The 13,361-nt window shown below is 41.5% G+C and overlaps 2 protein-coding genes across 2 annotated transcripts in view; one reads left to right on the forward strand and one right to left on the reverse strand.

The window, feature by feature from the left end:
• Nucleotides 1-92: 92 nt before the first annotated feature.
• On the reverse strand, nucleotides 93-9,409 carry LOC135090643 (periodic tryptophan protein 1 homolog). The gene is made up of 12 exons (XM_063987592.1): nucleotides 9,304-9,409; nucleotides 9,064-9,157; nucleotides 4,133-4,191; nucleotides 3,828-3,985; nucleotides 3,306-3,497; nucleotides 2,941-3,051; nucleotides 2,532-2,706; nucleotides 1,932-2,090; nucleotides 1,537-1,654; nucleotides 1,240-1,330; nucleotides 714-947; nucleotides 93-469 (listed from the first exon to the last, which is right to left on the reverse strand). Exons 2-12 carry the CDS (start codon nucleotides 9,145-9,147, stop codon nucleotides 282-284), a joined length of 1,569 nt encoding a protein of 522 aa, XP_063843662.1. The 5' UTR covers nucleotides 9,148-9,157; nucleotides 9,304-9,409; the 3' UTR covers nucleotides 93-281.
• Nucleotides 9,410-9,850: 441 nt separating this feature from the next.
• Nucleotides 9,851-13,361, forward strand: part of LOC135090645 (uncharacterized) — a 6,710-nt gene continuing 3,199 nt past the window's right edge. The window contains exons 1-3 of the mRNA XM_063987594.1: nucleotides 9,851-9,911; nucleotides 10,093-10,553; nucleotides 10,843-11,045. Coding sequence (XP_063843664.1) covers nucleotides 10,116-10,553; nucleotides 10,843-11,045 — 641 coding nt within the window. The 5' untranslated portion in view covers nucleotides 9,851-9,911; nucleotides 10,093-10,115. The remainder of the gene's footprint in view (nucleotides 9,912-10,092; nucleotides 10,554-10,842; nucleotides 11,046-13,361) is intronic.

Here is a 13,361-nt window from a genome sequence, read left to right on the forward strand (position 1 = left end):
CACACACACACATACCATTCTTACTATCAGCTCCGTCAGTCCCTGGTGGAAAGGGAGAGCTTTGTGGACCACTGTAATGAACACAAAACCAGTGTGGCTTTACTTTTTATTAAGTTGAGGTGATAACAATAATCTTTCCAGTCTTTGCAATTCATACACGTGTGTTAATTTACATTACACACACACACACACATACACACTCTCTCTCTCTCTCTCTATCTCTCTCTCCAATCACTGGTGAATAATATAACAATCTTGTCTAAAAACCCACTTGATGTTTCCTAAATTTTTCTTCTCCTGTCTAAGTGACCACCTTTCTTCTTCTTGAACTTCGGCCTGGAGTTGGCAGTGGCACCCTGGCTGGCAGTAGGCTGGGGCTGGCTGTCACCCTCACCAACGGGATTTACTTGATCCACATCCATTTCACAGTCAGCTGGCAGCCCCACCCTCTCACAGAATGTGGCACGGACTGGAGGGAGAAAAAAAAAAAAAAAAAAAAAAAAAAAAAAAAAAAAAAAAAATGAAAGTGAAGTCACTTAAGAGAGAGAACATCTAACTGAAAGACAGCAATGAAAGATATGGAGATAGTTTTGCACTGGGATTGGTTTTATTTACCATTACCAAGCATGACCTTCACTGTATAAAAAAGTAAGTAAAAAGTTACACCTATATAATGAGACAATTCAACACTAGTGACCTTGGCTGCCAACTACCTTTCTCAGACTCCCGAATGTCCCAGACTTTGAAGTTATTTTTCTTATTGTCGCCTCCCATGCAGAAGACAAAGGGCAGGTCAGGGCAGGATGCGAGGCAGGTCATGGTGCCAAGCTTGGCATCCTGGTGCTCCACAAGAGTTGGTGTCTCACTGAGGATGTCCCAGATCTTCACACTCTTGTCAGAGGACACTGTAACTAGGCAGCCAGGGCACTTGGGGCTCAGCCTCATTGCTGCATTGGATGAAAAATTAACACCTCATGAACTGATATAATAGAATAATAATTAAGTACAACAACCAGTAATATATACTTATCCTTATAACTTCCAGAAACTCACAAACAAAGGTTTTGATTATTTGCTGAGAGAAAAGATACAATTCTTCTGATCTCAAGGTATTTGTGCAATCTTACAAGAAAATCTTTAACAATGAAAATGCAGTTCAGATATGTCTTTATCATAGAGACAAAATCAAACATGACACAATAAATAGTAGATGTTAAGGTTAAATACAGCCATCCTAACCTGAGCATGCATCTGTGTGTGCATCAAGAGTCCACAGAGGCTTCTCCTGTCTGGCATCAATCATGTATACCTTCCCTTTGTCTGTGCTGGCCTGAGGGAAGGAAAACAAAAGGTGAAATTGGTATAAGTGAACATAGAGGTTATTATGAGTAGTGCAATACCTAGTTATAAAAGCATCTTGAACTTTATGACTGGTAAGATATGTACTCTACTATGGTAGTGTCTAAACTGCTTTATGCATCATGATTCAAATGCAACTGAAGAGTAAGAATGAGATGTATAAGGACATAAACACACCAGACAGTTGTATGGGGCTGAGGAGAAGTTGTCCCAAAGAACAGCCTCCACCTCCCCTTCCACCTTCCACGTCTTGCAGGTCTCATCATCACCTCGACAGTCAAAGATCTGCACCTTCCTACCAGTGGAAAAAAAGTGCAACTATTTTCACTTCTGTTGACACTGGAGGATTATTAATATTGTAATGTCTTAAACACCAGTGGCAAGTTTTGCTTTATCCCTAATGCATGAACAATGCGTAAATGAATAAAGAAATAAAGTAAAAATGCTGCAATTAAATATTCATGCTTTTTTCAAATATCATACTGGAGTCTCTGACAGGAACCTGTTATTGTAATACCGAGAAGAATTTAGTCAAAACGCTTTATTCTTGTCTAAATATTTTGCAGTCTCACCCATCACAGGAACCAGCAGCCAGGGTGTGTGACTCCTGATGGTGCCATGCCAGACCCTGAACCTTCTCCTCAAAGCTCTTCAGCTGCTTAGCCACTGTGCCATGCTGAAGGTCCCACAAGATGACTGTCTCGTCCACCGATCCACTCGCTAAGACGTGTCTGAGGAAAATAGTTATCATTCTGGTATTGAGAGTAGTAGAAATACTAGCACAGGTGATAAAGGTAGTAGCTGTAGTCATAATAGTAGCAGTGCTGGTGAATTATAGGTTATGAACATGAGATTTATGCATTTTTAAAGTATAACTAATGTGACAATTTTGCACATCAAGCTGATTTATAAGTGCAGAATTCACATTTATATAAATAAATCTTAACAAAATAATACTGGTAAAATAGATACTGGTAAAATGGAATGATGGAGAAAGTTTAAAATCTACAGTTGGTTCAGAACAAATATTCAACTTATAAATGGTTTTAAGAAACACAGTTTATCTGTACACTAAAATTCACCCATGAACTCCTAAACATCTCTCTCTTTTCCCTCACATCCACAATACCACCCAAACAGGAGTCTCACATGACCCACTCAACAACACTTACTCCACTTGTCTATTCCACGCCAAGCTGAGCACAGGTTTCTTGTGGCCAACTCCTGGGATCTTTTTTTTCTTCTTTGCCTTCTGGCCAAGAGTGAAGGCTGGTTCAAGGCAGTCCACCAAGTCAAGATCCCAAACCTCAATCACTGGCGACATGCTTCCAATTGCGGCAAGATTGGCTGCCAGAAGATGGAGAGATAAGAGGAATGGAGGTGGTGATGGTAGTGGTGTTGACAGACTGGGTAATATATACTGAACCAGCCAGTTACTAAATAATCACAAAATAGCAGTCAAATGGCATTAAGCATCATTAGTTGAATAAATATGACTACAGAGATGGTTTGATATCAATGAACATCCCTGAAATCCCCTTAACAAATCACAGTGACTTTCTAATACATAACCTTGCTTACCTGGCTTGAGCTGCTCATCACAGGGGTCATAGTTTAGCCACTCCATACACAGTGGCACAGCAGGCAGCAAGATATCGTGGTGGACATACAGACTCCCTTCCTCATTATACACTGTGAAGATGGCAAAATCCTGAGTCCATGAGGTAAAATTTCCAGGACAGAATAACTCCCTGGGGCTGAACTCAAGCAGAAAATGTAAATCTAAACAAATAATTTAGTGTATCTAGAGATCCCTTGATGGTGATAAAAACCATGTTCTGCAATCATGAAAAAAATCTATGCTCAGGGAATAAACTTGGATTGAATGCAGGATAAATATAGGTGTTCTTTGTAGTGACACATGATATACAGTGCAGCACACCCACCATACACCTCCAGAATGGCTGCCTCGCCCTCCACATGCCCCACAGCGATCAGGTTGTCTGAGGGCAGGATGGCATGGTTCTCCACCTCACTGTCGTTTTCCTCCTGGTCGTCCTTGACAGTGACATATGGGTCCTCCTCATTGCTGGCATGGATAGCCATTGAGCCGAGCTGGAGGAGCTGCTTCATCTTGTCTGTGCAAGGCAAATGAATGAGGACTGTGAGGTTCTATGAGACATTTACTTTTCTTAAGATTGGATGGTCCCTTGATGAAAAATCAAAAGAATTCAATCTGAAGATTTTTTCTAAATGATATTTTGTCTTATACAGTTTTTATACATATACATAACTTCAGGAAAATAAACAGCAAACCGATGAAAGATGAAATGCATAGATAGTTTACTGACAACATGAAGTACACACCAAATTAGTACCTAAAGGAAGACAATATCCTTCCAAAGCATATGAATGATCAGATGACAAGACAGACAGGAACAGGCACACAAAGGGACAGCCCAGCCTACCTTCATTCTCATTCTCCTCATCATAATCTTTGAGCTGATAACGTGAGTCAAAGTCTATCGTGTCATCTTCCCGAAGAGCCTTTTTACTAGTTCCTGGCGTGGCAGAGGCTTCATTCTCTATTGCTTCATAGTCTTCCTCCTTCACTTCCTCTAGCTCTCTGTGGATTTTGTATAATACTGGTGAACTATGCATTTAACATCCTATACACAAGATCTCTAATACAATAATAGCAATCGTGTTTAAAACTCCTGGAAATGCCAGGAGAGTGAGGAAGAAAGGCAGTGTTATATCAATCATGACTTACTGGATGTTGTCCTTGGTTTGTGCTATGATGCGTGCCAAGTCCTCCTTAGAGATCTCCACCTGGAACAAAGAATGGATAGTTAATAGAGGGAAGGCCACAACCTGTAGTAGCTCAGCAACTCTGTGACTTAGAGAACAAATAACACGGAAGACTTTGATTAGTTAACAGATGGGAGGTCTTGATTCGCAGCAACTTGGCAAATCTATGTCTTTGCACTATGGTATTATTTTATTAGCATTATTGGCAGCTCAGGTCCTTGGTAAGCTGCTGATTGGGAGATATTATACATGAGCTTAAGTTTATAAGAAAAACACTTTTAATGCAGATTGTGGTGATTGAAAGATCATCATGTGGTGGTTAGAATTCTATAATGATTAGGAAAGATTATTTGGCTTGTTTAGGAGAGGCCTATCAGAAAGTTATCCATTAGAAAAAAAAGAAAAAAAGTTGCATTGTGGAAGTATCAGGATGAAATTTACTTAAAACTGACCTTGGGAAAAAAGGTTGGTAAATTTTTAAAATAGGAGCAAACTGCATTTCAAGTACAAAACTATGATATTGGTTATTGTTTTTATGTTATAGACAATTTTAAGCATAAAACATGTCAGAAATACTCAATTTTGCCCCTTCTCCCCTCATCCCCTATGATCTTGGGGGCATGTCAGGAAGCATTATGGTCCTCTCCTAAAATAATAGCAAAAGGTTTGCTAATGATGAAATAGCTAAAAGGTGATAATTTTTTTTTTCCCTAATTGTTCCCTCTAACTGTCCTTCCTTCCCCTCACCTGGTTGGCTACCCTAATTCTATTAGTTAGGCAATAAGTGAGTTAACAGAGGTACTCGTATAATGAGTCAGCACAGATCTGCAGGTACAGCAATCTCATGTGTTAGTATCGCTGAAGGTGTAGTGTACTGATAATAAGGAATGAGTTGTGTACCTTATGCTGAGTGTTTTCAATATGTCTAGTAACATCAAAAGGTTTGTGTAGGATAATACTGATGAGAAGTAAGAGACAAAGAAAGATGGCTGTCTAATCCACAAACTGATACAAAAGAGGGGCAAGGGATGAATGAAGAGCAAATTTATAAGAGTTAATAGAGTTTAGGGTGACTAAATCATCTGGCAGGGCATTCCACTGGCTAACACACCTTACTGAAAAGAACTGCCTCCTAGCCTCCAAGGAGCAGTGAGAGACAGGGATATTAAACCTGTGGGCCCTTGTGCTCAAAATGAAAATATTACTTGGTTTAATACTGCATTAATTGTGAAAAAATTTCCAGTATTTTGTAAGATATGCATAGAGTAAGAAACCTTGAATAATATGCCTCCTGCAGAATAAAGATGTAGGGGTCTGAGTCATTCACCATAAGACCATAAGAATAGCTCCTATATGTCAGGTCCAGGACCTCTGAACTGATTCCAGCAATTTGAGATCACCAGTATACCCAGTGTTCCATACACAGGAGGCATATTCTCTTACAGGTCTAATATGAGTCTTGTATAGAGGGAACACAAAACTTTGTTGTCAGCAGAGAGTACTTCTAAGGAGGTTAGAAAACAGTCCTGAGGCCTTATTGACAATGGATCTTATATGAGGATGAAAACTGAGAGCAATGTCCACTAAGACACCAAGATCCTTGTGTGAATTTACAAAGGATATGGTATGATCAGTCAGGGAGTATTCAGATAAGGTGCCAAAATCTTCCCAAGCTATTGAGCTTAACTGAAATCTTAGCACAACACATTTGTCTCTGTTAAGATCAAGTCCTCAAGAAGTGGCTACAGAACATGTGTTGTCTATATCATTCTGACATGAGATGTGTCTACAGCAAGTGACAGTGATGTGGAAGGACAAATCTTAAGATAGATCTTGAGGTCGGTCACCAGCAAATAATTTGCAATTGTTCACAATGGATGGTGGTAATTGGTTGATATATATATATATATATATATATATATATATATATATATATATATATATATATATATATATATATATATATATATATATATATATATATATATATATATATATATATATATATATATATATATATATATATATATATATATATATATATATATATATATAAGAAATAACAAGGGTGAAAGCACAGAGCCCTGAGACACTCCACTTGTGACATCTCTGGTGCTGTTACTGATGCCTGATACAGTCACATACATACTTCTGCCTTGCAAAAAGGAACCTATCCATTTCAATAACATGCCTCTGATACCAATACATTCTAGTTTATCTAGTAGTACACAGTGGCTCAACACATCAAAAGCTTTAGAAAAGTCAAAGAGGACAACATCCACCACAGATTGTTTGTCAAGGAAAGAAGTGACAGTCATATGTTAATAATAACTGGTCATCCACAGTCCTGCCACACCTAAAGCCATATTGGTATTAACTATTGAGTGAGTAGAGCATTTTTTTCAAGATAATCATATATTTGTTTTGCCATAATTCTCTCAGTGTTTTACAGCCGACTGAGGTTAAACTTATAGGTCTGTATTTTAAAGGAGCAGAATGGGAGGCCTTCTTGAATAATGGCACAATTCTGGATAATTTCCTTGAGGTTGGCAGAACACACTCACTCAAACTTGCTTTGAATATTTTCAGCATAGGGTATACTGGACATGATTTGAATAATTTGGGCTGTAAATTGTCAGGCCCCATACTGGCGCAGGCATCAAGCACTGCAAGTTTTATAGATACATTTGGTAAAGTGACATTAACTTTATCTAGAGCACTGTGGAAAATCTGGTGAGGAAAGGGGCTAGGATTGCCTACTTTAAAAACTGAGGCAAATCTGTTGGCAAACACCTCCGCCATGTGAGCTCAGTTATCAGTCAGTGACCCATCAGGACACTTCAGGGGGCCCACTGAGGAAGCACTGGCTTTTTTGCTGCAAATGTAGCGATGGAAGGATTTAGGATTGTCATTCAGTTTGGCAATAAGGGACTCTTCATAAAGGATTTGTGAATATGTTAGTTTTTAAATAGGTGGTTGATAATACTGAAGTTAGTCAGGGCCTGAGAGCATTCTTATGAGTGATGTCCAAAAAGACCTTCTGACATTCTTGAAGTGCTTCTTGTTGGGATAACTACCATTTCCATTGTCTGAGTCCAACATGTAATGATAATCAACCTTCTATCTGATCGCCAGTATAGGTTCCGTCAAGGCCGCTCTACTGGTGATCTTCTGGCTTTCCTTACTGAGTCTTGGTCATCCTCTTTTAGAGACTTTGGTGAAACTTTTGCTGTTGCCTTGGACATATCAAAAGCCTTTGATAGAGTCTGGCACAAAGCTTTGATTTCAAAACTACCCTCCTACGGTTTCTATCCTTCTCTCTGTAACTTCATCTCAAGTTTCCTTTCTGACCATTCTATTGCTGCTGTGGTAGACGGTCACTGTTCTTCTCCTAAATCTATTAACAGTGGTGTTCCTCAGGGTTCTGTCCTGTCACCCACTCTCTTCTTATTATTCATTAATGATCTTCTAAACCAAACTTCTTGTCCTATCCACTCCCATGCTGATGATACCACCCTGCACTTTTCCACGTCTTTTCATAGACGTCCAACCCTTCAGGAGGTAAACATATCACGCAGGGAAGCCACAGAACGCCTGACTTCTGATCTTTCTAAAATTTCTGATTGGGGCAGAGCAAACTTGGTATTGTTCAATGCCTCAAAAACTCAATTCCTCCATCTATCAACTCGACACAATCTTCCAGACAACTATCCCCTCTTCTTCAATGACACTCAACTGTCCCCCTCTTCCACACTGAACATCCTCAGTCTGTCCTTTACTTATAACCTGAACTGGAAACTTCACATCTCATCTCTAGCTAAAACAGCTTCTATGAAGTTAAGTGTTCTGAGACGTCTCCGCCAGTTTTTCTCACCCCCCCAGCTGCTAACTCTGTACAAGGGCCTTATCCGTCCATGTATGGAGTATGCTTCACATGTCTGGGGGGGTTCCACTCATACTGCTCTTCTAGACAGGGTGGAATCAAAAGCTTTTCGTCTCATCAACTCCTCTCCTCTAACTGACTGTCTTCAGCCCCTCTCTCACCGCCGCAATGTTGCATATCTAGCTGTCTTCTACCGCTATTTTCATGCCAACTGCTCTTCTGATCTTGCTAACTGCATGCCTCCCCTCCTTCCGCGGCCTCGCTGCACAAGACTTTCTTCTTTCTCTCACCCCTATTCTGTCCACCTCTCTAACGCAAGAGTTAACCAGTATTCTCAATCATTCATCCCTTTCTCTGGTAAACTCTGGAACTCCCTGCCTTCTTCTGTATTTCCACCTTCCTATGACTTGAATTCCTTCAAGAGGGAGGTTTCAAGACACTTATCCACCAATTTTTGACCACTGCTTTGACCCTTTTATGGGACTGGCATTTCAGTGGGCATTTTTTTTTATTAGATTTTTGTTGCCCTTGGCCAGTATCCTTCCTACATAAAAAAAAAAAAAAAAAAAACAAAACAGGACTGGAATGTGGCCACAATCCAGGAGTGGACACAGGGCCTGCACATTACCAATCTGGTCCCCCTTCTCTTGTTTATACCAAGTCTGGTGTGTTACCCAAGGGTATGAAAGCAAGAAAGTTAACCCATTGGTGACCAGAGATGTTAAAACAGTTTGTAAAGGCCTAATTGAGAGGGTCATAGTCGAGAAGTAGGGCATCATCGTTTGACCAGTTAATTGCTGGCAGATTAAAGTCGCCTAAGATCAGAGCCTCTTTGTTGATGCAGAAATGTTCTAGGTTAAGGTTTTCTTTCAAAGTGCTTGAGGAAGATCTGTGTACAACAAAGACACTGCAGTGCCAAAGATACCAGGTGTACCACATGAACATTTGGACACGTAATTTCAAGAGATGAAAAACACCGTATTCTTAATACCTGTATCCCTGGCTCTCACCTTCTCAGGGTTGGTCTTGGCCGCGCCCCGGGGCACCCACACGGCGCAGGTGATGAAGTTCACAGATTCCTCCGTCTCCTCCATCCTCTTCCCCCTGCCAGGCAAAACACGGAGGAAATGAACTATTCATTCCACTACGGACGGTCTTAGATATCTTCGTCAACAAATACATTACTCAGTACATGCTGTGTATCTGGCAATACATAACATGTTCGTGTATTACAGTGCCTCGTGAATTACCTGGAAATGTGAAGTCACAAGATTATTCTACCAAATATTGCTGCCTGTACCTCTGCCACACACACGTGTTGCTGACTACAGGATTCGTACCTGCATAATTTCGGTTTTACTATTTACTATGAATACAGTGTTTGAAAAGATGATGATAATATTAGAATATTTTAGTCACCAGTTTTAGTAAAAATATAATATACAAAGATAGTTTACACCTAGATGTTTCGGTCTCTTAATTTTTAAACAAAATTACTACTAAAGAAACCCTTACATGCTTCGTATAATTGAAATGAAGAGCTTTATCAGCAATTTAAGTCGAGTAGTAACAGCATACATATATCTATAATATTTTCGAGACAGCATTTGTTAAGTTTTACGGAACCCCTAAAAGAAGAAAAAAAAGTCTTTATCAAGGTTCCTGTAGTCTTTTATAGATGAAAAACAACCAATGACGAAATGTACATCTTGGAATCACAGGAAGGTGTATATGAAAATTTATGAAGAATAATACGTCAGCGTGCTCGTGTGGTTGTCAAGGCAACGAGGGACGCCCAGTGCAGGAGAAAAGTTCTCGGGTACAGAGCTATAGAGGTAGAAGAAATACGCATTATCAAGTAAATATAACTAATATCCATGAATTTTGCTGGTTGAAGGGTATTGGAAAATGAATGGAAGCTGCGTTGGGTACTTTAAAAGTTATCTAAATGCCATAGTGCTTACCATAATAATTCTTAAAACAGGAATATCCAGCAAATTTCTTTTCAGTCCTGTTTTTTAATTGATTTAATTCTACAGTTAAAGGGAAAATTTGCTGAACGATGCCAGGAGGAAACACAGGAGAGGAAGGGGAGGAGGAAGAAGGAGACATCAAGAGGAATAAAGATGAAGAAGGAAAGAGGGAAATAAACACGTCTCTCGACCCGTCCCTCCTCCCCTCAGCTGGAAGGGAAAAACCATCAGCATCCCTAGACTTTCCTGGCGTGCGCTTCGCTGATGACAACATCACGACGAAGCCACGCCAGGAGACCCAAGTGGTGGTGGAGAGCATGAAGAAGAACGAGGTGGTGGATACGAGACCAAAGGAGGAAGTGGAGGAAATGGTGGAAGTAGATTGGTTTGGGATTCCATTAGCAGACTCCACCTTACCAGATTATACCTCCATGTACCGTCACCACTACCCTAATCCCCACCACGTGCCGCGGGAGATGGGCAGAATGCCGGGTCCAGCAGGGAAGCCACGAGAGTTACATGAACAGGTATTTATGAGTCATCCGTGAAATAATTTTCATGTCCGTATAGAAAATGGAATAATGATAAAATTAACGGGAAACTATGGCATATCGTAGATATCTTTTTCTACCGAATCTAGTACTTAAGACTTGCCTGTAAATAATCTATGTAAAATAATTATACAGCAATATACATAAACATCTTTTTTTATGCATCCTCTTTTCCTAATGCACTATAACTTAATTATTTGTGAAAAAAAATGGAGGACAAGTAAATTAACTTTTTTGAGATTGCATTGCTGAGTCTTTTTTTCAGTTTGAGGGCGTGGGATGGGTGCCGCGTGACACAGCTCCGCGCGGGCAGGTGGGCGGCTACGTCAAGATGGGCGGGGAGGTGGGGCGGGCGCTGCTGCATCCCCAGGGCACTCTCTGGACCACGCCCCCGCACCGCCTGGCCGTCATCAGGAGGACTGACCCCACCGAGTACTTCAACCTGTGTGACCCCCATAACAAGGTCCCGTAAGTGGTGCCTTTTACGGTGACCTTTTAATTTTTCACCTTTTAGTTTAGGTTTTCTTTTGATACACCCGTTTTTTTCTCCGTTTCAAATTCATACTTCAGTCCTCATCTTCTTTCTCGTCTTCTTCCTTTGCTTTTCAAGGCACTCCAGGAGAAGGGAAGGATCTGTGTGGTGAGATACTAAGGCATAATCAAGGGTAATGAAATAAAAGCAAGGATATTCAGAAAAAAAAAGAAAAAAAAATAAAGACTGGTCGGAAGCAAGTGTGTGTGTGTGTGTGTGTGTGTGTGTGTGTGTGTGTGTGTGTAATAATAATAATAATAATAATAATAATAATAATAATATATAATAATAATAATAAACGGTTTATTCTTTAGGCAGTCAACAAACTGAAAATGTACATTGGGGGTGGGGAAATACTTGACATTAATCCTAAAGGTAAGTCAAATCTAGAAGGGACTATTGATTGATGGCTCGCACCATGGTGGGAATCGCACTGAGTCTGTACCGGTCCGTACGCGACGCCTTTAGGGGCGGGTGTGTGTGTGTGTGTGTGTGTGTGTGTGTGTGTGTGTGTGTGTGTGTGTGTGTGTGTGTGTGTGTGTGTGTGTGTGTGTGTGTGTGTGTGTGTGTGCGTGCGTGCGTGCGTGTGTGTGTGTGTGTGTGTGTGTGCTTGCGTGTGTGTTTTCTATTTCGGAGAGATCTTACTCTTCACCACACTCACTACAGCAGAGGTTTTCAATCTTTTTAATTTCATGTAACCCTTGGAGTCTTTCAGTATTTCTCACCTACACCTCATCGGTGTATAATGACAAAAAATCTTCTCATATATCTATCAATACATAAAATCTATTATCAAATGTGCCCACGAATTCATCAGTATCATACGTAATGAAAAAATAATTGTCTGAATTCATGGGTCAATCCAGGTCCTATGATACACCTGTCACGTACCCACAAAATTCCTTAAAACGTACCCTAGGTTGAGGACCCCTTCATTACATCGTCAACGAGAACAATATATATTTACATTTTTTTCTATTTATTTCACCCGGGAACAAACACTATGTCTGGGGATATGATGCGGCGCAAGGTGACCCAACCCGTGAGGCTGACCCTGGAGAAGGAGTTCAGCGGGACCTTCCTGCCGTTGCGGATAGGCAATAGGATGGTCAAGTTCCTGGTGGACACGGGGGCCTGCTGGACACTGATGAGCCTTGAGTTGGTGGACACGTGTGGCCTGCGTAACGCCGTGACTGTGATCCACGAAGGCGGCCTTGTGACCATCGGAGTGCTGGAGGCCGAGGCGGAAGCGCAAGGTGGCTACATGTTGCATTTCGTGGTGGCCATCATGTTCCGTCTTGACACGCCCCTCCTTGGCATGAACTTCCTGCTGAGGTACGGCTGCATGTTGGTGCTGGATCCGCAGTTACCGCTCATGGTGGCACGCCCGTCCAGGCGTGTGAAGCTTGGCCTGCTGTGCGGGGTGTATAAGAGATGCAAGCTGTATGACCACCACGTGACGGCCATGCTGGATACCGGCAGCACCCATTCCTTCATAAGCCGCGCCCTGGTCAAACAGTTCAGGTTGCGAAGGAAGCTCTGCAAGCCCATGCTGGTGACGCTCTTCGACGGGTCCATCACTGTAATGTTCCGCAAGGTCAGCAACGTGGAAATAGACATTGACGGCCTACGCTACTCCACAGACCTCATCATCCATCCCAACAAGAACGTGTCCCTCCTGCTGGGGATGAACATTCTGTCTGGGTCTAATCTATGTTTCGAGGAGAAGCAGATCACGCTAAGCACCACCAACTCCTGCTACATCGGCAGGGAGCAGGAGCCCAAACCAACCTCAGTCCACTTCACGCCGCCGCAGTTCAGTATCCTTAACAACTCCAGCAGCTTCGTCTCCACCACCGCCACGGAGAGGATGCATGTGCCGCGGCGCCTCAAAAACTGGTTCAAGAATCTCAGGCCAAAGTGGCTGGGAGGTGGACAGAGAAGAGCACACGAAGTGGTAGGTGGAGGCAGGAATGAAGCGGGGAATGCAGTAAGTATGGAGGAAGAAGGTACATCAGAGGAAAGAGTGGAAAGTGATGAGGAAGAGATGACAACAGCGACTGAGAAAGAGGAGGAAAGTGTTAGTGAAAGTGATGAGCAAGAGAATGGGAGTGAGAAATAGTCTCCAAGGAAAGTCTCCAGGCTCAGACTTCCTTATGTCCTATAATAACTCGGGAAGGCTCTTTAAATTTTCAGTTTTCTTTATCAGTGACAAGTGACTCTTAGGACACAAAACAATGAACATAACACAT

Source organism: Scylla paramamosain, chromosome 35 (assembly GCF_035594125.1).
Source record: "Scylla paramamosain isolate STU-SP2022 chromosome 35, ASM3559412v1, whole genome shotgun sequence".
Classification (NCBI taxonomy): Eukaryota; Metazoa; Arthropoda; class Malacostraca; order Decapoda; family Portunidae; genus Scylla; species Scylla paramamosain.

Excerpts from the sequence above, each read along its gene's own strand:
- LOC135090643 (XM_063987592.1), bottom strand. The coding sequence starts at position 9,147 with ATGGAGGAGACGGAGGAATCTGTGAACTTCATCACCTGCGCCGTGTGG. Across the intron at positions 3,498-3,827 it reads TGAGGAGAATGAGAATGAAG|ACAAGATGAAGCAGCTCCTC; the intron begins GTAGGCTGGGCT and ends TGCCTTGCACAG. Across the intron at positions 2,091-2,531 it reads GCGTGGAATAGACAAGTGGA|ACACGTCTTAGCGAGTGGAT; the intron begins GTAAGTGTTGTT and ends TATTTTCCTCAG.